We start from the raw sequence: 27,993 nt of genomic DNA, 5'->3' as shown, positions 1-27,993 counted from the left end.
TGCCATGGTTCCCAAATGTCTTTGCGGGAGGTGGAATTGCCCCGCCCTTGTCGAGTCTGGCTAAGTGATCTGCTCGGGTTTGCTCTCAGGAGCTTTTGTTCCCTTCAAGCTTTCCGAACAGCTTTGGAGGATGAGAGTGAGAATGGCGGCCTCCCAATCTCTGGTCTGGGAGGAGCTGGGAACTTGGGGCCCCACTCCTCAGTGCGCCCCCAGAGAAAAGCAGTCATTCACTCCTGTCTCCGTGGTCTCCGGCTGCACTCCATGCTCCCCCGGCCTGTGACCAAGCGTTTCTATCTCTGGCACCCGACCCCTCTATCTCTGGCACCCAACCCCATATGGAGTCTCCAAACCCAGCAGATCCCTGTGGTGTGCTCCCTGCGCCGCTCCTCCTGGGGGGAGGAAGGGGAGTCTCCCCGGATCTACCGCTTGTTGGGTCCCTGCTGGAGGACCAGTGGCCCGACTGTGCCGCGGATCACGGTTTATGGCATCCCCAAGCTGAGAGCCCACTCCTCGGCTCCGTCTCTGCAGCCGGCTTCCCCGCTCCAATACCTGGGAGCTCTGCTGCAGTCAGGCACCCCTGGTCTTTCTGTGACCCCGAGGGTCCTGAGACCACACTGTCCCAGCAAGGGTTTCACCCCCTGCTTAGCCAGTGGAGCAACATCCCTCAGTGGAGTGCACTTCTAAAAGTTCCAATTTAGTGCCCCGCTGCTCTGTCACTTGCCAGTAGTGGCTGACGGAGGCTCCCTCCCCCGCGGTCTATCTTCCCGTATATCGCCTCAGATTCACTTCTCCGCACATCCTACCTTCCAGAAAGTGGTCGCTTTTCTGTTGGTAGAATTGCTGCTTTTCTTTTCTTCGATCTGTTGAGTTTGTAGGTGTTCTGAATGGTTTGATAACTATCTAGCTGAATTTCTGGGACCAGATGAAATTTAGGTCTCCTACTCCTTTGCCATCTTGCTCCTCCCTCCAACAGTTGTCTTTTTGATTCTAGCTGTTCTCACAGGTGTAAGGATGATATCTCATTTTTATTTACCTTTTACTCATCATTAGTGATATCAAGCATCTTTTCATATGTCTGTTGGCCATCTGTATATCTTCTTTGGACTCTTGACCATCTTCACCCAATTCTTCCACCCTCGATCCCCCCCACCCCCACCTCTGGCAACCTACAAATCTGATCTTTGTTTCTATGAGTTTGGTTTTTTTTAGATTCCACATATAAGTGCAATCATATAGTATTTGTCTTTCTCAGACATTTTACTGAACATAGTGCCCCAGTGGTCCATCCATGATGTCATAAGGGGCAGGATTTTCTTCTTTTTTATGACTGAATAGTAATTTTATTGTGTGTGTGTGCTTATATCACATTTTCTTTATCCATCAGTGGACACTTAACGTTGTTTCCGTGTCTTGGCTATTGTGAATAATGCTGCAATGAACTACTCTTTTGTCACCTGAAATCATTAAAGCTAATGTCTGAGCTATTCAGTCCTTTCTTGTAATGTTCCTTTGTAAACTTAAATCAGTTCATAACAGTCAGTTTGCATGCTTCCCCATCTCTAAAAATGTGAATATTAGAACTGATCACAGGCTTGTTATGAGAACTTGAAAATATTTGTAAAGACCGTGGCACATAGTAGATGTTAAATGTTTACATTTATGAGCCACGTGAGTGAAGACTTTGGCGAAGACTTGTAGCACAGAGAGGATTCTAATCCGCAGCGGCTGGGCCTGTGCCACCATCTCCTGTATTGCAACGAATGGCCCTTACGGCACTAATCCAGGAGGTGTAGGGAGCCTGTGAGGAGAGGCTTTCTTTGTCTGAATTCTTGATCATTTGCTTACATATACAGAGTAGTTCTGTTTAATTCACAATGATGCTGTTGTATAGTGTTTGAAAAAATGGTGGTCCACTAAAGTTGTTTTCGTATTTGGGTGCATTAGGTGAACTTCAGCAAGAGGAGTTTCAACTTCCCATCCCCCAAGCAGAGTAACTCCACTCTTACTCATATTGTATATTGGGTTTCTCTGTAAGATTTTGTTTGAAAAAAGCATTCCATTTTAAGAAATTTTTACAAAGAAAACCTAGTCCCCAAAATAATCAGAACAAACATGGTTATTGTATTTGAATATGTGTTACAGAAAAGCTTTAGAAAAAGTATTAATGAAAATCTGTTAGACACATTTTGTGTGTGCGTGTGTGTGTGGTAACTTTTCTTCAGAGGCTTTGTAGTGAGAAAGTAAAAAAGATTACAAAAACACTAAGATTTTGAAACAATTTGGTTTTGTTTTTATAAAATATTATATATTGTTTTTATTCTTTAATTACTATAATTTAAAATTCATTTTCCTTCACATTTCTCTTAAGGGATAATGGGATTACAATGGGCAAAACATCTTGGAAGTGCAGTTAAGGTTACAATTAATGACTTGAATGAGAACTCTGTGACACTGATTCAGGAAAACTGCCATTTAAACAAACTGAAAGTGGTGGTGGACAGTAAGGAAAAGGAAGAGAGTGATGATATTCTTGAAGAAGGAGAGGAAAACCTTGGTAATATTCAGGTGACCAAAATGGATGCCAATGTACTGATGCATTTGAGATCCTTTGATTTCATGTAAGTGAAAGAAATTTGCTGTGTCACTTGTGTATGTGTGCATGTGTTTGTCACTTTCTAAACTTGGCTGGATTTTTGGTGGGGGGCTATAAGGCTGTAGTTTGTTTATTTGCATTAATACAGTTTTTTCCATTGGCCTAAGGAATGCAATAAGAACATTTTCTAGCATTTGAAATAAAATTCCCAGGCATGACAGTTTTCTTCTAAGCCTGATTTCACTTTTATATGTCTGACATATCATATGATCATTTTATTACTTAATTTAAAAACAGAATTATATATTTAAAATTGATTTGTAAAGTACTTTTGAATCCATGGAATTTTATCATTAGACATAATGATAGTGGTATCATTTTGATTACTAGTATGATTTTAAATATGTCTGTATTCTTTCTGATTTTAGACACCTAGACCCTTTTGGAACATCTGTGAACTATCTAGATTCTGCATTCAGAAATATAAGAAACCTTGGCATAGTTTCAGTGACTTCTACAGATATTAGTTCTTTATATGCCAAGGCACAGCATGTTGCCCGGCGTCACTACGGCTGTAATATTGTCCGAACTGAATATTACAAGGAACTAGCAGCCAGAATCGTTGTAGCTGCAGTGGCAAGGTACCAGATTAACAACAACGTACCTAGTATGTTTGGGTATATGATAGAGATAATATTACAAAAAGTGCCAGTTGCATTTTTCAAAATATGCACAAAGTCCAAATTCTGTATTTGTGTCCATAATCTTGATTTGTTTGGTAATCTTACGTTGTTTTTGTTATACTTTGATTTAAAAGTTTTGTGCCTAAAATAGTTTACTCTGCAATGAAAAGTTTTATTAAAATTAGTTTAAGAGAGGGAGACAAACCATAAGAGACTCTTAATCTCAGGAAACAAACTGAGGGTTGCTGGAGGGATGGGGTGGCTGGGTGATGGACGTAGGGGAGGGTATGTGCTATGGTGAGTGCTGTGAGTTGTGTAAGCTGTACACAGACCTGTACCCCTGAAACAAATAATACGTTACATGTTAATTGAAAAAAAAAGTTAATAAAAAAATTAGTTTTAAGAAAGAAGAGATAAAAATGAAAGTTAATGTCAAATCAGTTATTTTAACAATGTAGGGTAGATGGGGGATAGCACCATGAAAAGAAAATGCAAACGTTGTTTTTAGATTGAGAAAAATTCGGGGTTTTTGGGTGGGATTTGTTTTATATTTATTTATTCATTTTTTAAGTAGGTGCCATGCCCAACATGGAGCACAACACAGGGCTTGAACTCATGACCCTGAGATTAAGACCTGAGCTGAACTCAAGAGTCGAACACTTAACTGAGTCACCTAAGTGCCCAGAAAAATTTGTTTTTGTTTTTTTAAGATTTTATTTGTTTGTTTGTTTATTTTAGAGTGAGGGGAGGGAGAGAGCTCGAGCAGAGGGAGAGAAAAATCTCAAGCAGATTTTGCACCGAGCATGGAGCCCAATGCGGGGCATGCTCCCACAACCCTGAGATTAGGACCTGACCCGAAATCAAGAGTTGGAGCTCAACCGACTAAGCCACCCCAGCACCCCAAAAATTGTTTTATGTCTGTTTCATTTCCTTTATTTACGTAGTTTGAATAAGATGATGGCTTATAGGGGTGCCTGGCTGGCTCAACCGATGGAGCATGTAACTCTTGATCTCAGGGTTGTGAGTTCAAACCCCATATTGGGTGTAGAGATTACTAAAACAAAAATAAAAATTAACATAAGTAAACTTTTAAAATGATGGCTTATAAACTTGATTCTGCAAAATGATCTTACCTACAAAACAAAAAGTTCTGTTTTTCATCAGGATTTCTAAACAGTTAAAGAAAGGCTTTTTCTTTTTTTGAGCACCCACTTTATTCAGAATATTCTGCTAGAAGAATAATATTATATAAATTGACCCTGAGAGTATAGATAATGCATGATTAGCCAGTTCATTCACTAGCCCCAACACTGGATTCCCAGCATTTAGATTGAAATTCCTACCTCAACATAATATGGATTATAGTAGACTTCATATACCTTTGGTGTTATTCCTAATTATCTGAAAACTCTGATATCTAGTATGTATACACACCAAGGACCTATTGTATATACTTAAAACTGTTTATGATGTAATATCAACAAGTTGAAATTAATACATATGAACTAAGTACATACAACTGCAGAGGGAAAACTAAGTACATAAATGGTATATCAATTAGAATTTAATCCAAAAGTCTATAAAATTAATAGCAAAAACTTTGCCTATATATTTTTCACTGAACATTCAGCACATACCAGCCTGCATGTAGTTAGTCCTCAATAATCATTGTTTGGAAGAAGCTTTTATAGAAAAAAGTAGATAAAAAGGAAGAAGGGTGGTGGTGATGACAAGAAACAAAATGACATTGAAAATCAGAGGATGTAGTCTCACTGAGAGGATACCATAATGGAGAATGTCTAGTTGCTAAAGATTCTGCCAAGCATCCTTTATTACCTGTGTTCCAGTTTATGTAAAAGTTACAGTAATGATCTTTTAAAAACACTGCTACTAAGAACTGAACTTTCCTTATTTTCCCATAACCCATCCATGGTTTCCTGTCCAGGTTAGTATTGTCAATATAATGCCAAACAAAGAAAAATGATAAGCCCCCAAAATAATTTGAAAAATTTCTTTCCAGAGCTGCAGCCCGATGTAACAAAGGCATTGAGGTACTGTTTGCAGTGGCTCTGGAACATTTTGTGTTGGTTGTTGTGAGAGTTTTGAGGGGGCCTACCTCTGCAGATGAGACAGCCAAGAAGATCCAGTACCTGATCCATTGTCAGTGGTGTGAAGAGAGAATTTTTCAGAAGGCTGGTAATATGGTAGAAGGTAAATTCAAATTTCTCTTGACTGTATATTGTGTTTATGTATAAGCCTCCAATGAATAAGTCCTTATCACATCCCTAATTACACATATTATTGTCCTTTGATTTTAAAGATTACAGTGCTAACTTTATTTCCTATACTGGATTTCCTTTCATCAACAGACAAGACATTCGTGTGAGTTTATTAAAATTATTTACTCATGCTCTACGATTTATGCTCTCTAGCTCTGCCCTCTTTTGAAACATCTAGAAATAACTTAGTTTCCACTGTCACTAATTTTAGGAACATAAGTCAGATTACTTCTTTGTCTAGGGTGTTTCAAATCACTAATTTTATAAAAAATAATTATGTTTCTGGCTTAATATAAAAATCATCCATATAAAATTCCTTCAGTAAACATTTGCTGAGCCTCTACTATATGCCAGGCATGGGGATCAAAGAAAAAGATGAAGCTTATGCCCTTATAAAGCTGTTTCTGTTTTGCTTTTCTGGGGCATAGAAACAGATGCCCATTGTTTTCTGTTAGATTCTTGGCATGTTTTAGTATGGAGTTTTAAGAACTCCTTAGATATTAGAGTTTAACCCTTGTGATATGAGTTGCAAATATTTTTTCTCATTTTGTGACTTCTGTTGAAATCTATTTTTTTAATCTTTCATATGCAGAAGTTTGTTGCTGTTATAAAGTTAATTGAATTTTATGTATTCTGGATTTTGTCTGTATTTAGAAAGAATTTTCATGTTTCTATATTCAGGGTAGGTTATGTTCTATTGAATAATTCACCTTTCTCCACCAATGTGAGAATACCATCTCTTTCTTATACTAAAGAATATATTTGAATTTGTTTCTGGATTTTCTGTTCTGTTCCAGTGGTTGAATATCTATTCATACACCTCTACTGCACTATTTTGATTACAGAGGATCTTTAGTGTTTAGTGTCTGTTACCACAGTACCTCTTCAAAGCTCTGTTTTTGGAGTGTTCCTGATAAGGGATCTTCCTTTTTTCTTAATAAAAGAGTAAATGAATAGACAGCTAGTATTTTATTTTGATTTTATTAAGGAGGATAGATACTGTTGTGGTTTTCAGATTTCCTAATAACCTTGTATGCTTTTCATTTGTGCAAGTACTTTTGCTACAGTGTTAATTGTTAGTGAGAATGGAAGGCATCCTGTCATGTTCCTTTAGTTCTCTCTGGTCCTTTCTGATTCAAGCATGGATCTGAGATACCTATCGTTTTTCATGGTAAGAAAGTATTCTTCATTTCCAGTTTTATTGTATTTTAGCAAAGATGCTGAATTTTGTCATGTATTTCAGCACCTGTGGAGATGATTATGTGGTGTTTCTTCTTAGGTCTATTGATTTGATTAGTTTTAATAAAATTTCCCAGTATTGAACCATTCTGCCCTTCTAGAATAAACTACTCGGTCAGGAAGTATTTTCTTAAGATAGATTCTCTTTGTTAATTTTTTAAACTTTGTTTTAATATTCATAAATGAGATGGTGTATAGTTTTCCTTTTTAGCATAATTTTGATTGGGCTTTGGAATCTGTTTAAACTTGGAAAGAATTTGCAACTTTGCCCTTTTTTTTTCTTTTCAGTTGTTGGGAACAGGATAGCTTTAGCTTTTCTGAATTATTTACATAGAGTTGAGCCAAGTGGTATCTAATGGTCCTTTTTAATTTTCTTGGTTTCTGTGGTTATATTCTCTTTTTTTAATTTTTAATGTTCTTTCTGCCTTTTCACTACCTTAGATACTGGTTTATCTGTCCTATTGTTGTTCATTTATTATCTTAATGTTTTACTTTTGTAGTAGTAAATATGTATTCCAAAATTTGAATTGTTTTGGTTTTAAGTAATATAGTTTGGCTTCTTGGCATCATAAATGAGGTAATCACCCTCGCATTTTCCATTTTCCCTTTCCAGTTTGTGCTCATTATACCATTTATATGTTATTAGAATATGTAACATTTATATTCTATTTTGCCAATAAAATCTGTACATTAAACGTGTTTAATACTCATCATCACTCTTTTTGCCGTAATTTCTCTAACCATCTCTTAATTTACTAAATCTAACTTTCTGAGTTTAGTCAAGAGTGGGCAGAATACTCCTCAATTTCTTGCATGTTTAAAGCTCACTACCCATAGCTTTTATACTTAAAAGAGTTTAGAGTTTCTTTGAGTGCCTTGTAAAAGTTGTGTATTGTCGTCTGTCACTGAATATAAGTAACTTTTCCTTCTTTTATGTGACATGATTATTTTGCCTGGCTGCCCAAAGGAATATTTATTTTTGAAGTCCAGTAACTTCACTAGGGTATATCTTTTTGGGATAAGTGTTCCTAAATCATGGTGTACCCCTTCAGAGTTTCAAGTCTTTCATTTTAAGAGAGTTTTTTTTAATATTTATTTAATTCTAATATTTGTCTTACCTTTGTATTATTATGTCTATGCTAGATCTCCTTAGCCTGTCTTGAACTATCATTTTATCTCTAGAAATGTTCAGATTTGTAATTGTTTTATATTCTTCATGTATGGCCCTTTTACCATTATGAAATGTCCATCTTTATCTCTGTGGTATTTGTCTGAAAGCTTATATTATATGATATTAATATAAACACGACCTTGTAGTTATTATTGACATATATATTTTTCTCATCCTTTACTTCCAATCCATAAGTGTCATCTTGGATCTTACTTTTTTATCCAGTCTCATTTCTGCCTTTTAATGAGAGTTTTATTTTATTTTATTTTTTTAAGATTTTATTTATTTGACAGAGACACACAGCGAGAGAGGGAACACAAGCGGGGGGGGGAGTGGGAGAGGGAGAAGCAGGCTTCCCGCTGAGCAGGGAGCCCCATGTGGGGCCTGGGATCATGACCCGAGCCGAAGGCGGATGCTTAACCACTGAGCCACCCAGGCGCCCCTTGATGAGAGTTTTAGACAGTTCCTACTAAATGTCATTATTGAAATGGTTGGCTTTATGTCTGCTCTTTTGCTCTTTGTTTTTATGTCTTTTATGTCTTTTTGTTCTGTTTCACCTTTGTTGCCTTTTTTAATGTTAGACATATTTTTAGTGTGTCCTCTTAATTCCTCTGCTGATTTTTCCTCTGATTTTTTTGCTATATATTTTTCAGTTATTTTCTTAATGGTTTCTCCAGGGATTAACAGTATACACCTTTAACTTATCTTGAGCTACCTCAGGTTAATATTGACCGAAGACTGGCAAAAGCGAGCAACTTTGCTCTCATGTAATTTTATGTTCCTCTCCCCTTGTAGGCTATTTTTGTCTTATATTAATTACATCTGTGGTGATCCAATCAAACAATATAGTATTATATTTATTTTTTAAATACTATGATTTTCAAAGAATTAAGACAGGAAAAGAGAGAATACACACACACACACACACACACACACACACACACACACACACACATCTTTTATAGTTATCCACATAATTACCTTTCCAGTGCTCTTTAGTCCTATTTTATTAAAGTTACTCTATTTAATTTCTTTTCAATCTGAAGAACCTCCTTTACTATTTTTGCAACAGACTCTCCCAGTTTTTATTTATCTGGTGGTGTCTTTATTTCACCTTCCTTTTTAAAGGATATTTTTTCTGAATGTAGAATTACTGGTTGACAGGAGTCTTTCTTTCAGCACTTTGAATATAGCATTCCAGTGCCCTTTGGCCTCCATTATTTCTGATGAAAAGTCATTCAGTCCTTGTATTTTTGTTCCCTTGTACTTGATAAATTATTTTTCTCTTACTGCTTTCAAGATTTTCTCTTTGTGGCTTTAAGCAGTTTAGTTACAATATGTCTGAGTGGATCTCTTTATTTTTATCCTAATTGGAATTCATTGAGCTTTCTGAGTCTGTAGATAAGTATTTTTCATCAGATGTAGGGCACTGTCTTGCTTCTCCAACCTAAACCCATCTTCATCACCTCAAACTGGAGGCAGATATTGTCTGTAATGTACTAATCATGAATTAGAGTAATATAATCAGCTGTTTCAAGTACAGTTTTCTAAACGACCCCTGCAGCTGTTGCTCTAGAGCTACTCCAGTTGCATTCATCTTTTCCTTATAAATTCGAGTACCCTCCTAAGGCTCTTTCTGCCTCTAATAGCTATTCTCTCCAGTGTGGTTTTCTTTCCAGTAGTATGATCTCTCAGCTTTTAGGCTTTCAGAAAGTACGGAACAATTTGGGATGTGTGCTGGCCCTATCTAGGAATTATTCATAAAAGTATCTTTTCTGGGTCACCTGGGTGGCCCAGTCGGTTAAGATGCCTTCAGCTCAGGTCATGACCCTAGGGTCCTGGGATCGAGCCCCATGTCATCAGGCTGTGTGCTCCGGGTGGGGGGGGGGGTAGGGTCTGCTTCTCCCTCTCACTGCCACTCCCCCTGCTTGTGCTCACACTCCCTCTCTCTGTCAAATAAATAAAATCTTTAAAAAAAAAATCTTTTCTGTCATATCTAGAGATTTAGAATAAGAAGAGAAGTTGGGAAAAAAAAAAGAAGTTGGGTTTCAATGCTCAGCCCACCATCCTAATCTTGTTTTTAATACAACAGAATCAGAAGAGTTAAAGAATCCACTCTCACTTTTTAAAATACAGGTTTTTGGGGTGCCTGGCTGGCTCAGTCAGTGGAGCTTGCAACTCTTGATCTCAGGGTTATAAGTTCGAGCCCCATGTTCGGCGTAAGGATTGCTTAAAAGTAAAAGGGGCGCCTGGGTGGCTCAGTCGGTTGACCATCCAACTCTTGGTTTCAGCTCAGGTCATGATCTCAGGGTTGTAAGATCGAGTCCAGCAGGTTTGGGGTTCCCTCTCCCACTTGTGCACGTGGGTGTGTGCTCTCTCTCTCTCTCTCCAAAATAAATCTTTAAAAAAAAATAATAAAATATTTAAAAATAAATGAATAAAATAAAATGCTGGTTTTCAGAAATATCTTTGATGAAACTTTGGAAAGTTTTGGTTCTCTTGGATAACTAAGAAAATGGTTTAGTGGCCTGTGGTTTCTTTTTTCATTTTTCCTAATTCAGGTTTCCTTCATATAAAAAATAATAGACATCCTAAGTGTTTAAAAGGATAGCAGTCATGTGGATTTCACCTCACACTAAAAAAAGAATCTCAGTGTTTCATTTTACCTCATACTCAGTGTTACTGATGGTATTCTTGCCTTAGAAATGATGAATCAGTTCTTACATTGAATTTTTTATCTTTCATCTCTCACTGTATTGTGTTTTACATTATCAACAAGTAGCTAAAGTCAAATACACTCTGCTCAAATTTGATCCCGAATCCATAAAAATCTAACCCTTTTCCTTCTCTGACAGAAATCTTTCATTTTGCTTTATACTTTCACCTACAGTAGTTTTTTTTTAAACAAACATTTTAAAGGATTTTTTTAAAGATTTTTATTTATTTGAGAGAGAGGGAGAGTGGCAGAGGAAGAGGGAGAAGTAGGCTCCCTGCTAAGCAGGAAGACTCCGATGCAGGGCCTGATCCTAGGACCCTGGGATCATGACCCAAGCCGAAGACAGAAACCAGCTGAGCTACCCAGGCACCCCAAGGATTTTTGACTTAATAAATTGCTGTAAGGAAATGATTTATTTTCTGCATTTTGCTTGCAATCATATAGGACTTAAAGAGTGTAAATGAGTATGTCTTTCAAAGAAGCTCACGTAGAAATTTCTATAATTTTATCAACTTGTAACACATCTTTTAAAAGTCAACTAGTTCCCTAGTGTTCTTTTTAAATATTTTATTTATTTATTTGAGAGAGAGAGAGCACAGAGGGAGAGGGGAAGCAGATTCCCTGCTGAGCAGGGAGCCTGATGTGGGGCTCGATCTCAGGACCCCAGAATCTTGACCTGAGCCGAAGGCAGACACTTAACTGAGCCACCCAGGTGCCTCAGTTCCATAGTCTTAATGAAATAAAGATCCCTGCCATACTCCCTAAAGTTGCCAGCTAAAATCACAGCTGTTTCTTCTATTTACATCCCTGTTTCTAAATGGCATGCTTATATATAACTTCCTTCCATGGAAGAAGAGTATTCAGCTTCTTAAACCAACCCAGTTACATGCACGTGCTTCCCCTCTCCAGTGTTAGCTAAATCAATATTCAGTGTTTATATTTTTATAAATACAAAATTATTCAAAAGTTGTATTAGTTATCTATTGCTGTGTAAAAAAATACTCCAACATTTAATGACTTAAAACAACAGTACTATCTCATAGTTTTGCTGAATTAAGAATCTGGGCATGGCTTAGCTGGGTCCGCTAGCTCAGGGTCCCTCACAAGGCTGCAGTTACGGTGTTTGCCAAGGCTGCGATCGAAGCCTGACTGGGCAAGGAGCTCCTTGCAAGCTTATTCACGTGGCTGTGGCCTAGATTCACATCCTTGTAGGTTGTTAGACTGAAGACCTCACCACTTTGCTGGCTGCTCAGAGGCTTCCTCAGTTCCTAATTATACATTCCTCTTCATCCAGCAGCTCACAACATGGCAGCTTCCTTCATCAGAATGATCCAGCAAGAACCAGAGAGAAAGCAAGACAGAAGTCATGGTCTTTCATAACCTAATCTAATACTATCCATCATTTTTGCCATATTTTAGTAATTAGCAATGAACTCTAGATCTAGTGATCTCACACTTGAGAAGAAGGGGAAGAAGGGGACTACACAAGCATACGAATACCAGGCGACAGAAGTCATTTGCTGCTATCTTAGAAGGCTGCTTCAACACAGATGAACCAGTTAATATGCCGCCGTAATGTTTCTTTTTGCATGCAACTCTTTGATAACTCTGGAATTAATAATTACTGTTTTTGTTTCCTTTTTTGTATATGTTCACTTTTCATAATCCATTCCTAAACTCTTTGCTACAGTTTCAGTGCTTCTTTCTATATGGGGTAAGTACATCAGGTAACCTTGGGTTCCAGTTTCACCCTGGAGACAGTGCTCCTGCTCTCTGTTGGGTGGTTTATTTTTAAGTCCACTGAAGGCCTTTAGCCGGCATCCTGGAAATGTGCTTTGGCTTTCTCCTCCTGATGAATCTCCTGTGTCTGGACCTTATATATTTTTCCATTATCTTTTTCTGTTTTCTTGTTTTGAATGAGCACTTTTTCCCTTAGCTTCCTGAGAAGGATTGTGTGGCCAAGTATAGAATTGTAGGTTGTAAATCGTTTTTCTTCAGAATGCTTAAGGTATTATTATTTCATGTCTTCTAGCCTCCAGTATTGATATTGAGAAGTCTACTATTCTTTTTTTTTAAGATTTTATTTATTTATTTGAGAGAGAGAGTGCACAGGAGCAGATGAAGGAGTGAGGGGTGGAGCGGCTGGGAAGAATCTGAAGCAGACTCAGCACTGAGCATGGAGCCCAACTTGGGGCTCCATCTCATGACCCCGAGATAATGACCTGAGCTGAAACCAAGAGTCTGACTGACGCTCAGCTGACTGAGCCACCCAGGCACCCCCTTGCTATTGTTCTTATATCTAATCCTTTGTGATTTTTTTTTCTCCTATGAATGGTCTTAACATATCCTTTGTTTACCCAGTATTCTAAAATTTTGTGATAATATGTGTATTAATTCATCTTTTTTAGTTCACTGTCCCTGGGTAATCTGTGAGACCTTTAAGAAACTTGAGTTCTTCAGTTCTGGGAAAATTTTTTTTTTTTTTTAATTCCAGCGTAGTTAACATACAGTGCTATCTTAGTTTCAGGTGTACAATATAGTGATCCAACAGTTCCATACATTACTCTGTGCTCACTAAGACAAGTGCACCCCTAATCCCCTTCACTTATTTCATACATCTCCTGTCCCCCCTTCTCTCTGGTAAACCATCTGTTTGTTCTCTATAGTTAAGATTCTGTTTTTTTGGTTGGTCTTTTTTTCTTCCTTTGTTCATTTGTTTCTTAAATTCCACATATGAGTGAAATCATACGATATTTGTCTTTCTCTGACTGCCTTATTTCCTTCAGAATTGTACTCTCTAAATCCATACAGGTTGCAAATAGTGAGATTGCATAATATTCTTGCATGTGTTTGTGTGTTTACCACATCTTTATCCATTCATCTGTCATTGGACACTTGGGCTGTTTCCATAGTTTGACTATTATAAATAATGCTGCAGTAAACATAGGGGTGCATATATCCCTTCAAATTAGTGTTTTCATATCCTTTGGGTACATGCCCAGTAGTGCGATTAATGGATTATAGGGTGAACATAGGGTAGCTCTATTTTTAATTTTTTTTTAAAGATTTTATTTGAGAGAGAGAATGAGATAGAGCACGAGAGGGGGGAGTCGGAGGAGCAGACTCCCCGCTGAGCAGGGAGCCCAATGCGGGACTTGATCCCGGGACTCCAGGATCATGACCTGAGCCAAAGGCAGTCGCTTAACCAGCTGAGCCACCCAGTCTTCCTCTATTTTTAGTTTTTTGAGGAACCTCCATACTATTTTCCACAGTGGCTGTACCAGTTTGCATTCCCACCAACAGTGCACAAGGGTTCCTTTTTCTCCACATCCTCACCCACACTTGCTGTTTCTTGAGTTTTTGATTTTAGCCCTTCTAACAGGTGTGAGGTGTTATCTCATTGTGGTTTTGATCTGCATTTCCCTGAGTGACATTGAGCATCTTTTCATGTGTCTATTGTCCATGCATGTCTTCTTTGGAGAATGTCTGTCAAGTCTTCCGCTAATTTTGGGGGAGTTATTTGGGGGGTTTTGGTATTGAGTTATATAAGTTCTTTCTATATTTTGGTTACTAACCCTTTATTGGATTTATCATTTGCAAATATCTTCCCCCACTCAGATTATCTTTTTGTTTTATTGGTTGTTTCCTTTGCTGTGCACAAACTTTTTATTTTTTTTAATTTTTAATTTTTTAAATTTTATTATGTTATGTTAGTCACCATACATTACATTATTAGTTTTTGATGTAGTGTTCCATTATTCATTGTTTGCATATAACACCCAGTGCTCCATTCAATATGTGCCCTCTTTAATACCCATCACCAGGCTAACCCATCTCCCCACCCCCTTCCCCTCTCAAGTCCATAGTCTCTCATGGTTTGTCTCCCCCTCCAATTTCCCCCCCTTCATTTTACCCTTCCTACTATCTTTTTTTTTTTTAACATATAATGTATTATTTGTTTCAGAGGTACAGGTCCGTGATTCAACAGTCTTACACAATTCACAGCGCTCACCATAGCACATACCCTCCCCAATGTCTGTCACCCAGCCACCCCAGCCCTCCCACTTGCCACCACTCCAGCAACCCTGTTTGAAGCTTTTTATTTTGATGTAGTCTCAGGAGTTTATTTTTGCTTTTGTTTCCCTTGCCTCAGGAGACAGACATATCTAGAAGAATGTTGTTATGACCAATTTCAGAGAAATTACTGCCTGTGCTCTCTTCTAGGATTTTTATGGTTTCCTGTCTCACATTTAAGTCCTTAATCCATTTGAAGTTTATTTTGTGTGTGATGTAAGAAGGTGGACCAGTTTCATTCTTTTCTGTGTAGCTCTCCAGTTTTCCCAGCACCATTTGTTGAAGAGACTGTCTTTTTCCCATTACATATTCTTGCCTCCTTTGTCAAAGATTAATTGACTCTGTAATTGTGGGTTTATTTCTCGGCTTTCTGTTCTGTTCCATTGATCTGTGTGTCTGTTTTTGTGTCAATACCATACTGTTTTGATTACTACAGCTTTGAAATCTGGAATTGTGATACCTCTGGTTTTGTTTTTCTTTTTCAAGATTGCTTTGGCTACTCAGGATCTTTTGTGGTTCCATACAAATTTTAGGATTGTTCTAGTTCTGTAAAAAATGTTGGAATTTTGATAGGGATTGCATTTAATCTGTAGATTGCTTTGGATAGTATGGACATTTTAACAATATTTGTTCTTTCAGTCCATGAGCATGGAATGCCTTTCCACTTCTTTATGTCATCTTCAATTTCTTTCATCAGTCTTTTATATTTTTCAGAGTACAGGTTCTTCACTTTTTTGGTTAAGTTTATTCCTAGGTATTTTATTACTTTTAGTGCAACTGTAAATGGGATTGTTTTTTTCTTTCTTTCTTTCTTTCTCTTTCTTTCTTTCTTTCTTTCTTTCTTTCTTTCTTTCTTTCTCCCTCCTTCTTTCTTTCTCTCTCTCTCTCTCTCTCTTTCTTTTTTTTAGAGAGAGAGAGCAGGGGAGGGACAGAGGGAGAGAAAGAGAGACTCTTAAGTAGGCTCCATGCCCAGTACAGAGCCTGAGACGGGGCTTAATTTCATGACCCTGAGGATCATGACCTGAGCCAAAATCAAGAGTTGGACACTTAACCCACTGAGCCACCCAGGTGCCCCAATGGGATCGTTTTCTTAATTTCCCTTTCTGCTGCATTATTAGTGTATAGAAATGCAACAGATTTCTGTACATCGATTTTGTATCCTGTAACCTTACTGAATTCATTCATCAGTTCTATCAGGTTTTGGTGGAATTTTTAGGGTTTTCTATATATAGCATTATCTCATCTGCAAACAGTGAAAGTTTGACTTCTTCTTTACCAATTCTGGTATCTTTTATTTCTTTTTGTTGTCTGATTGCTGTGGCTAGGAATTCCAGTACTCTGTTGAATGAAGGTGGCAAGAGTTTATATCCTTGTTTTGTTCTTGACCTTAGGGGAAAGCTGTCAGTTTTTCCCCACTGGCTATGGTGTTAGCTATGGGTTTTTCATATAAGGCCTTTATTATGTTGAGGCACATTCCCTCTAAAGCTACTGTGTTGCAGGTTTTTATCATGAATGGATGCTATACTTTGTCACTTGCTTTTTCTGCACCTATTGAAATAATCATATGGTTTTTATCTTTTGTTGGTGTAATGTATCATATTGATTGATTTGTGAATATTGAATCACCCTTGCAATAATGGGAATAAATCCCACTTGATCATCATGAATGATGTTTTGAATGTATTGTTGGATTTGGATTCGGTTTCCTAATACTTTGTTTGTATGATCTGCCCATTGATGTAAGTGGGATGTTGAAGTCTCTTACTATTATGGTATTACTGTCAATTAGTTCCTTTATGTTTGTTATTAACTGTTTTATATATTTGGGTACTCCCATGTTGGGTGCATAAAACAATTGTATCTTCTTTTTGGATTGTCCCCTTTATTATTATATAGTATTCTTTGTTTCTTGTTACAGTCTTTGTTTTCAAGTCTGTTTTGTTGAGTACAGTATTGCTACACCAGCTTTCTTTTGACATCCATTTATATGATAAATGTTGCTCCATCCCCTCACTTTCAATTGGCATGCATCTTTAGTTCTGAAATGAGTCTCCTGTAGGCAGCATGTAGATGGATCTTGTTTTTTTTTTTTTAACCTATTCCATTACCCTGTTTCTTTTGATTGGAAAATTCAGTCCATTTACATTGAAAGTAATTATTGATAGATTATTTATTGCCATTTTGGTACTTCTTTTGTGGTTGTTTTGTACTTCTCTGGTCCTTCTCTTGATCTTTTTCATAGTGTGCTGTCTTTCTTTAGTGATATATTTGGATTCCTTTCTCTTTATTCTGTCCATATCTATTAGTGGTTTTTGATTTGTGGTTACCATTAGATTTGTATATAACATCTTCTGCATAGAGCAGTCTATATTAAGTTGATGGTCATTTAAGTTTGAACCCATTCTTTACTCCTCTCCCTCCACTATTTTAGGTATATAGTGTCGTATTTTATGTTCTTTTATTTTGTGAATCCCTTGACTGATTTTTACAGATATACTTATTTTTACTGCTTTTGTGTTTCCTACATCTCTTATTCTTACAGTCCTTTCTTCTCAAAGAGTCCCCTTGAACATTTCTTGAAGGGCTGGCTCAGTAGTCATGTACTCCTTCAGCTTTTGTTTATCTGAGAAACACTATCGGTCCTTCTATACTGAATGATAGCCTTGCTGAATAGAGTCTTCATGGCTGCAGATTTTTTTCCTTTCAGTACTTTGAATATGTCGTGCCACTCTCTTCTGGCCTGCAGAGTTTGTGCTGAAAAAGCCACTGATAACCTTATGGGGTTTCCTTTGTATGTAACTTTCTTCTCTGCTCTTACTGCTTTTAAAATTCTCTCTTTATCACTACTATGTGTATTTGCGTGGACCTCCTTGGGTTGATTTTCTTGGGCGAATCTCTGTGCCTCCTGGATCTGGATATCTGGTACCTTCTCCAGATTAGGGAAATTTTCAGCTATTATTTCTCAAATAAATTTCCTGCCCCTTATTCTCTCCTTCTTCTGGGATCCCTATAATGTGAATGTTTTTACACTTGATAGAGTTGCTGAGTTCCCTAAGTCTGTTCTCATTTGCATAATTTTTTTTCTCACCAGCTTGACTGAGCTTGATTACTTTCCATTACTCTGTTTTCCAAGTCACTGATTCCTTCCTTTGTTTAGTCTAGCCATCCAGTGTATTTTTTATTTCACTTATTGTGTCCCTCATCTCTGGTTCTTTTTTTATCTCTTTGTTAAGGATCTCACTGATGTCCTTCACTCTTTTCTCAATACCAGTGAATATCTTGATCATTATTTTTCATTCTCTGTGGAGCAATTATATCTGTTTTGTGCAGATGTCTTGCTGTGGTTTTGTCCTCTTATTTGGGACATACTCCTCTGTCTTCTCATTTCGTGTAGCGCTCTGTGTCTGTTTGTGTGTATTAGGAAAGTCAGCGACATCTCCTGCTCTTGAAAGTAATGGACTTATGAAGAAGAGGTCCTATAGTGCCCTGCAGTGTAGTGTCCCCTGTTCACCAGAACCTGGCACACACCTGTGTGTGTTGTGTGCCCTGCTGTTGTGTCCTGGCCGCTTTTTCCTTCAGTCCAGTTGTCTGCAGAGGTTCTCTTTGTCTGTTATGGGCAGTGTTTCATCCCCAGCCAGGGTGGGCTGTGAGGTTTTAATAAGATGTGCGGCAGTCTGCTTGCAGAATGAGACCTGCAGAGACTGGGGGCTGTGTGGGTGGGACACAGTTTTAACAAGGTACACCAGGCTTCCAGAGGGCCTGCCGCAGCCACTGCCGCTTAGACTGAGGCCCTGCAAAACACACAGGTCAGGAGACCAGGTGTTGGCAAGGTTTGTGTGGTCTTCTGGGGGAGGGTGCCTGCAGCCCTGGGATTGAGGCAGGCTCCGCTGGAGGGGGTGGGGTTTGGTGTAAGCAAGTTAGGTGGTGAATGTCACTGGTTTCCACGGGTGGCCATGTGTTTACACTGGGGGGCAGGGAGATGGTGCCTGCCAGCTCATTGGTTTCTAGAGAAGTCCCTCGGCCATCCCTGTCCCTCTAGGACATGAGCTGAAATGAGGAAACTACTCTCCGTCCCCTCTGTCCCAGGCATTTTTCAAATTGCTGCCTCTCTGCTGAATAGGTGTGGGCTCTTTGTCAGGCTGTCTCTTTAAGGGCAGGGTCTTAGCTTCCTGTTGCCCTCCAGGCTCTCCCGGAACTGAGCCTACTGATTTTTAAAATGCCAGGCTTTCAGCCCCACTGGTTGTAAGAACTCATGAAATTCAGCCCCTCTCCCTTTCAAAGCCAAACTTATGGGTATCTGTCTTCGCCCTGTGGGCTCCCAGCTATGTTAATCTGTTTCTCTCCCGTTTCCACCCCAGTGGCTCCCTCCCTACGGCAGATGAGGATGCTTTCTGTTTTGCTTTCCACCGCATGTCTGCCCTTCCTACCCTCTTCAGTGTGGTCGCTGCTCTACCTTTAGTTGTGGAGTTTGTTCTGCCAGTCTTTAGGTTGTTTTCTGGGTTATTTATGATGATGAGAGTGTTACCTAATTATATCCGTGGGACGAGGCGAGCTTAGGGTCCTCTTATTTCCACCTTCCCAACCTGGGAAAGTTTTTCTCTTAACTCTTCTATCTTTTCTTTCAGAGGTAAGGTCCTTCCTTTGGAACTTACTTTTTTTTACCAGGTTTATTCAGATATAATGGACAAAAACTGCATAACTTTAAGGTGTACAATGCATATCATTGATTTCATGTACATGTATAGTGAACTGACTACCACAATAAGATTAGTTAACACTTTCATCACCTCACAGTTACCTGTGTGTGTGTGTGTGTGATGAGAATATTTAAGATCTACTCTTAGTAAATTTCAATTATACAGTCTAACATTGTTAGTTATAGTCACCGCACTGTACATTATTAGATCCCCACATCATCGTAACTGAAAGTTTATAGCCTTTTACCAACATCTCTTCATTTCCCCCACCCCCAGGTCTGGGCAAATACCAATTTACTCTGTTTCTATGAGTTCAGCTTTTTTAGACTTCACATATAAGTGAGATAAAGTATCTCTTTCTCTATCTGATTTATTTTGTTAGTATAATGCCCTTAAGGTTCATTCATGTTGTCACAAATTTGCAGGGTTTCCCTCTTTTCATGGCTGAATAATATTCTATTATATATGTACCACTTTTTTTTTCAATTTTTCTTTTTGAGTATAGTTGACACACAATGTTACATTAGTTTTAGGTGTACAACTTAGTGATTCTGACAAATTTATACATTATGCCACAAGTATAGCTACCATCTGTCCCATTACATCACTATTACAATATCATTGATCGTTGGGGCATCTGGGTGGCTCAGTCGTTAAGCGTCTGCCTTCGGCTCAGGTCATGATCCCGGGGTCCTGGGATTGAGCCCCACATTGGGCTCCCTGCTCAGAGGGAGCCTGCTTCTCCCTCTCCTGCTCCCACTCCCCCTGCTTGTGTTCCCTCTCTCGCTGTGTCTCTGTCAAATAAATAAAATCTTTAAAAAAAACAAAACAAAACAATATCATTGATTGTATTTCTTATGCTGTGCCTTTTATTCCCCTTATTCATTCCATAACTGGAGGCCTGTATCTCCCTCTCCCCTTCACCCATCTCCCCTTCCCTCTGGCAAACGTCAGTTTTTCTCTGTATTTATAGGTCTGACTCTACTTTTTGTTTGTTTATTCATTTGTGGGGTTGTTTTTTTTTAGATTCCACTTGAGTGGAATCATATGGTATTTGTCTTTCTCAGTCTGACTTATTTCACTTAGTATAATACCCTCTAGGTCCATTCTTGTTGTCTTAAATGGTACAATCTAATCCTTTTTATGGCTGCATAATGTTCCATTATGTGTGGGTATATATAAATACCACATTTTCCTTACCCATTCATCTATTGATAGACACTTAGGTTGCTTCCATATCTTGTCTATTGTAAGTAGTGCTGCAATAACTATAAGGGTGCATGTATCTTTTCGAATTAGTGTGTTTATATTCTTTGGGCAAATACCCAGCAGTGGAATTCGAAGAAAGTGAATGATAACCCAAGAATGGCCTGAGGGAAGTTAGTGGGAGAGTGTGATTTAAAATAACTGTTCTGGGGCTTAAGTTTACTGAACAGTCCATAGTGGAATATGGCCCCGATTTGGACAGTCTTTTCATTTCTTTGGTGTTTGGTTCTACTTTATAGATTTCGCTGATTTTCCAACTTTCCTTTTTAAATTTGTCATATTTTGCCTGTTTTTAAGTTACTTCATATTTTCTCATTCTTTTTTTAATAGTGTCCTATTCTTGTTTCAGAGATACAAAATCTAGTCTTAGCTCTAAGAATATTGGTTATAGTTGGGTATATTTTTATTTAAGGGAGGATAGATTTTTTTTTAGTTTTTTGTATTGTTACTGTTATTTTGTTGTTTTAGTTCTTCTGTTTCCTAACAATTTCTCTTTCTGTGTTGTAATTTTGTTCTCTGTCATGGCAGATCTCAAATGGCTAATGGCCTTTGGTTGTCCACACTGAGTTTTTTGGAAGCACTGGAGTCAGGGCTTATAGACGGATAGATTTTACTGTAATGAGAAGGCACCAATCTGCCTTTTCAACTAGGGGATCCCCCAGATGAAATTGAAATGTTTTATTAGGTCTTTTCTCTTGGATTGGTAAGTTTTTCTAGAGAAATCTTTGAATCTTCCATCAGCTTTCTAGAAACCGTGTTGCAGAAGGAGACTTGGAAGGTCTTACTTACCATTTATGATGTCTTTTACTTAATCCCTGTCTTTTCATAATCTTATTCTTAGCTGTGACTGATGCTTCTGGTTCCAGGTCCTCCATGGTTCAGCCTCACCCAAGATTAACTTCATTTTTTGGAATGAGGAAGAACAGAAGTCTGATTGTGGGTATTAAAGAAGGAAATCTAGGGGTCTTAATCAGACCTCTTAAAAATTTTTAGCCAGACTTCTTTTTTGCACAACTACCCTATACCCATCTTTTAAGATGATCAGTACCTTCCATTCTCAGGTCTTTCTGGGGTCCCAGAACTCCTGGGCTTGCTGTTTTATTGGTAGCCTGTCTGCCCATTTCAGGCTTAGCTTTAGCATTGTCTGGCCTGCTAAATCAGTTATCCCTTGTGTACCTTATTTCCACTTTTAAAATTTTATTGACATCTCTTATCTTCTGTTACCTCTGCTCCCATTTTATTTATCCTTGGGTTTGACTTTTATTCCTTTGTTCTCATTGTAATGCTTTAAGAGATAGCAGAGGTAAAGTACATGTTCAATCCATTGCATTTAAATAGAAGTCTCCGAATTATTTTTTAATTCCTCATCTGGAATTGTCTTTGTAGCATATATACCGATGACATGGACATACTAGTTTTCTTTCTTTACCCCTTGATTTTTTGCTACTGGTAACTTGAAATGATAGTCCTGACCTGTCAAAGAGGGAATTTGCTATTGCTGGCCTACCACTGAGAAATCCTAGGCAAGGGGCTTGGGAAAAGACAATGATATGATGGGAGCATTTTGTAAATACATCAAGAAACAAACCGACTAATAAAAATTCATGTGTGTGCTGCCTACCTGTGGTAAGTGGGTGTAACTGACAGAACTATAAATATAAATTGCCCTAATTTGGGTAATACTATAGTATTATAATTTACTTATTTAATGGTTCCAGGGAAGACTTCTTGAATATATTCACATAATGTTGGAGGAACATAGTTCTTAACAAATCTAATATTAATGATAGCCACACCCTTCTTTAAGGCTTAGAATTAAATAATACTGAAAAGTAGATCTCGTAAAAACAGTGAAGGAAGAAGCCTTCAAGTAAATCAAAAATAAGATCTCACATCTGTGCATTATCCCATTTAATTACATTGAATAACAGTGATGTCCAATAGCAGTAGGCTATATAGACCTTTATCCCTACCACCATAATTCTGAGTTCTGGATATATCTAGGACTGATTGATCATATCAGGCCATTTCAAGAAAGTGAATAATAACCCAAGAATGGCCTGAGGGAAATTAGTGGGAGAGTGTGATTTAAAATAACTGTTCTAGGGCTTAGTGAACCAAACAGTCCATAGTAGGATATTGCCCCATTTTGGAAACTAAGAATAATGGTAATACTTAATTTCCTTGGGATTATATCAGGCCTCTCACTGATCTTTTAAACTGAATTAAGATTCTTCTAGCCTGTATTAGATATATTTATATATCTAGGCTGAATATGAATCAAGCCTAGGGAGTCATTTGTTTTCTTCCCCTTTGCAGAAGAAGTAACTAATGAGAAATGTCTTTATTTTGATGGGATGTTGGTTACATGGCTTTATACATTTCTTAAAACTCATCAACCTTTTCACATAACATGCATACATTTTACTGCATGTAAATTATACCCCCATCAGGTGATTTTAAATGGATATCTTGTGGACTTTTGAAGATTTTCTCCTACTTAAATTACTTCATGTAGCATAGTGACTAAAAGCTAGTAAAATTATGCCACTAATAAGCCATTTGACATGGATTTCTGTGACTTCTCTTAAGCTTTAATTGTCTGGTCTGGATAATTGAGATTTTAACAGTGTCTGCTTCAGAGAGTTGTAAGGATTAAATTTTTTAACTGCATATAAAATACTTAGCATAATACCTGGCACATAGTAGATCCTCATTATGTAGTGGCTGCAAATTATTATAAATATAACAATTACTGTTTACATTGTCATTTCTCCTTTGATTTCTCTTTTTATAATATTTTCACAGAAAACCCATATAGACAGCTGCCCTGTAACTGTCATGGAAGCATGCCTGGAAAGACAGCGATAGAACTTGGACCACTATGGTATGTGCTTAAGCATAGTAATATACAGATGGTCCCCAACTTGGGATTTTTCGACTTTATAGTGGTGCAGAGGCAGTACACATTCAACAGAAAGTGGATTTCAAATTTTGAAATTTTCCTAAGCTTAGCAAAATGCGATAGTCTTCTCTCATGATATTGGGCAGTAACAGGAAGCCAGTCAAGTCATGAGGGTCAACAACCAGTACACTTACAACCATTTAGTTTTTCACTTTCAGTATAATATTCAGTAAATTACATGAACTAGTCAATATTTTTTTATAAAATGGGCTTTGTGCTAGATGATTTTGCCCAACTGTTTGCTAATTAAAGTGTTTTCTGAGCACGTTTAAGGTGGATTAGGCTAGGCTGTGATGTTCAGTTAGTCTATTAAATATTTTTAAGATTTTATTTGAGAGAGCGAGCGCACAAGCAGGGAGGAGGGGCAGAGGGAGAGGGAGAAGCAGGCTCCCAGCTGAGCAAGGAGCCCAATGCGGGACTCCATCCCAGGAGTCTGGCTGGGATCATGACCCAAGCCGAAGGCAGATGCTTAACTGACGGAGCCACCCAGGCGCCCTATTAAATGCATTTTCAATTTAAGACATTTTCAGCTTACCTGGGTTTACATAATTCCATCGTAGGTTGAGGAAGATCTGTATCCAAAATTGATTTATATATTGATTTGATTGATTTTTGATTATGTGTAGTAAAAGACAAGCAAATTTCAATTTAATTTTTAAGTCTAGTCAAATAATTAGGACTCTTCTACCCCTATGAACCTGAGGTGTTTTTTGTTTTCAGATTTTTCTATACCATTATTCTCACAAGTTTGCAATAGTGCTAAGAGACAGTGGGATCAAAGAGAGAAGCCTGGCTGATCTGCAAAGTAGATAATTCATTTCTGAATGATAAGAATGAGGCTTTTTTCAGTTGAGTTTGTAGAACTAGGGTGTGATTATGAAGTAATCACCATAACTTTTTATAGAAGAGTCAACTAATAAGAGAGGTCTTCAAGAAAGTAGTTTTAAGTGAGAAGGGCTTGTGAAAGTAAATGTCTGCCTTTGTTTTAGGTAAAGCTATTTAGATGGGACTCAGCTGCAAATATTTGTGTTTTTGCATCATTAGTAAACTAGCTGTTGTGTTTTTAGTGACTTAAAGTTGAATTGTTTTTAATCAGAATCCTTACTTTTAGGTTGTTACTAGAGATTCCGATAGAAATTTGGAATTCCTAACAATACCGTGACAAGAATCATTGCAGATTTCTACCTTGTTTATAAGTTCAAGGTTTAGTCATCCACTAAACCTAAAAATTAACTCAAATGGTAAATGTTTGTACTGATGCCCATTATTTTATCTTTATCTCATGTACATATTCTTAAACTTAAGAATGACTTAACCTTTCCTATAGCACCTGCTACATGTTGTTCTTAATCTCCTGATCTCAGAACTGGGGAAATTAGCAAGTTGCTGGATCCAGATGGAAGATCTAGCCCACCTCCCTCATTTTACAGATGAGAAGATTATGGCAGTTTTTAAGTGCTGGCTGAAACTGACCCCCCAAAATTAGTACAGGCAAGGCCAGAACTCAGGTTTTTTGATTCCAGCACCGAGTTGTAAGCCATGTCATAGGATTTCCTCACTCAAAACCACTGTTCATGTCTTTACTCTCATGCAGTCTCTTCCCCTTTCTCCAGTTCCAATTAAAATTGTGTTCCTTGGGGCACCTGGGTGTCTCAGTCGTTAAGCATCTGCCTTTGGCTCAGGTCATGATCCCAGGGCCCTGGGATCAAGCCCCGCATCGGGCTCCCTGCTCCACAGGAAGCCTGCTTCTTCCTCTTCCACTCCCCCTGCTTGTGTTCCCTCTCACTCGGTCTCTGTCAAATAAATAAATAAAATCTTTAAAAAAAAAAAAAGTGTGTTCTTCATGAAGTCTCTCTTCAATGCTTTAACCCAAAATTATCTCAAAATTCCATTTTAGTAAATCTTACATTGATCATTCGTTTGACACTTTAAAATCGTATATCCTTTTCTATATATTTGCTAGCCTAATATCTTTCATTGAGGATATACTTTGGACTAATGATTTTATGTGTGCTATCTCATTAATTCCCATAACAATTCTGAGAAGTTTTTCTATTTTATGATGAGGAATAAGACTCAAAAGCACTAATTACTCAAGATTACATAGGTAGAAGTGGTGGAGCCAGGATGAGAATCAAGGTTTTTTTTTTTTTTTTAAAGATTTTATTTATTCATTTGAGACACAGAGATAGAGAGAAAGCAAGAGCAGGGAGAGAGGCAGAGGGAGAACCAGGCTCCTTGCTGAGCCAGGAGCCCGATGTGGGGCTCGATCCCATGACCCTGGGATCATGACCTGAGCCAAAGGCAGACGTTTAACCATCTGAGCCACCCAGGCGCCCCGAGAATCAAGGTTTTATCAGACTTACCCTTGTGCCATGTTTTTAACAAAATCACCATTACAACATCTCATTCTCCTAGATCTACTCCTGCCCACCCCACCCTACATGTACACAATGGATTAAGATTTTACTGACAGGAATATGCTTTATGAAAACTTCTGTATCACACTATGTGCCTGTCTAGATTCATAGGCTTTTATAGGGCAAACACTATTTTATACTTTGGTATATCCCACACGTCCCCATGTACCACAGGGCTATATATACCTTACACTGTATATGAGAGTTCAATAAATTCTTTGTTGATTTACTTTGAATTAAATTTCCATGAATAATCCCATTAATTTAGAGAACTAACATGATAAAAGGAGTGGGAAAATAGAAATTTTTTTAATTTCAGTATTTACTCCATCCTGTAATTAATATCTTAGTTGTAGTTAAATTATACTTTTTTAATAGACATTTCTCATACTCAGTTCTCTATATTTTCTTTTTTTCAGGTCAAGTTCCCTTTTCAATACTGGATTCCTCAAAAGAATGCTATTTGAATCTTTTCACCATGGTTTAGATGACATTCAGACCCTAATAAAGACATTAATCTTTGAATCAGAGTGTACTCCTCAAAGTCAGTTTTCAGTTCATGCACCTTCAAATCTCAACAAGCAAGGTGATTAACTTATATTCAAGGCCTGAATGAATTAACAATTTTATTGATACGTGTATATACATACTTTTCCCCTAATTTTAGTAGATTAAAAAAACTAAAAGTCTGTTGTGATTTTATTACCCTGTATCTGCTTTCTAGAAAGAGAAACCATAGGTATTCTGAGAGTAGTGTGGCCAAAATTTCATAATATCCACTGAGACACGGAGGCTGTTTACACTTACTACTCATTAAAGCTGTTTTTTGTCCTTTATTTTCTCTTTAGTATAAATAGGCTTTTGTAGTTTTATTGGGCTGTTGATAAAAGGGTGGAACTATTAGACATTCTAGTATTCTCCTAAGTCGTTAGAAGCAGCAGTTATTGTTAGATGGTTAAAAAAAAATTCTTACAATCTTTTTACACAGTCTCATATTTCATAAAAGCAATATGGATAGAATTTATAGAATTTAATAAGCTTTTATTTAAACTTTGAATTGTTGCTTAATGTTATCCTGTAAAATATTTTGTTATTCCCGTTTGTTTTATTTTAGAAGAATATGGTGTGTTTATTAAAACTACAGATGATACCACAACAGATAATTACACTGCACAAGGTATGTATGTATGTGTGTGTATATATGTAAATATGTATCTATCAGTACAAAAACACAGTAAAAGGGCAGGAAGAGAAGAGATTGCTTTGGTGGCCTACTCTAAAATGCTTTTTCGTTATACGGACAATCTAATTATAGTAAAACTTGTTTATCTGGCATTTGCACTGTTCACAATTTCTATTAACATGTACTTGTTCACATCTCTAATATATGGTGATCCCCTTGAAAGAACTGTAGGACCTTGAAGAACCATGTGAACCAAACTGAGACCAAATTATATTTGATAGCTATAAAGATTAATTATTCTAATTCTTTAAACTTTCTCATCAGCATATGATTTATTATTTTTAAGATTTTATGTATGTATTTAGTTGTTTGTTCAGAGAACAAGCAGAGGGAGAAAGAGAGCAGCAGACTCCCCGCTGAGCAGGAAACCTGATGCTGGGCTCGATCCCAATACCTGGAGATCATGACCTGAGCCAAAGGCAGACGCTTAACTGAGCAAACCAAGCATCCCTCAACATATGATTTATAATAATTCCATTAATTAACTAGACAACCCTGTTCCCTAGCCATAAGAATTTACTGTATGGCCTTATAATTTCAGATGTGTGCATGTACACTTTAAAATACGGTTATATGAGGCACTGCAGATTTCCTTTCAAAAGGATTTTAAGATTTATATAAAATGTCAGTGCCTTAATGTCTAAGGT

General features: G+C 37.5%; 1 protein-coding gene across 3 annotated transcripts in view; it reads left to right on the top strand.

The window, feature by feature from the left end:
- TRMT1L (tRNA methyltransferase 1 like) overlaps positions 1-27,993 on the top strand; it is a 53,746-nt gene that overhangs the window by 21,842 nt on the left and 3,911 nt on the right. For all 3 annotated transcript variants that reach the window (XM_027611351.2, XM_027611350.2, XM_027611349.2), the window contains 6 exons: positions 2,369-2,618; positions 3,022-3,234; positions 5,297-5,487; positions 23,527-23,605; positions 26,523-26,689; positions 27,218-27,280. In XM_027611351.2, the coding sequence (XP_027467152.1) occupies positions 2,369-2,618; positions 3,022-3,234; positions 5,297-5,487; positions 23,527-23,605; positions 26,523-26,689; positions 27,218-27,280 (963 nt within the window). The remainder of the gene's footprint in view (positions 1-2,368; positions 2,619-3,021; positions 3,235-5,296; positions 5,488-23,526; positions 23,606-26,522; positions 26,690-27,217; positions 27,281-27,993) is intronic.

The sequence above is a fragment of the Zalophus californianus genome, chromosome 10 (assembly GCF_009762305.2).
Source record: "Zalophus californianus isolate mZalCal1 chromosome 10, mZalCal1.pri.v2, whole genome shotgun sequence".
NCBI classification, from domain to species: Eukaryota; Metazoa; Chordata; class Mammalia; order Carnivora; family Otariidae; genus Zalophus; species Zalophus californianus.
Note: the sequence above shows the minus strand (reverse complement) of the source record. Positions and strands in the feature narration are given on the sequence as shown.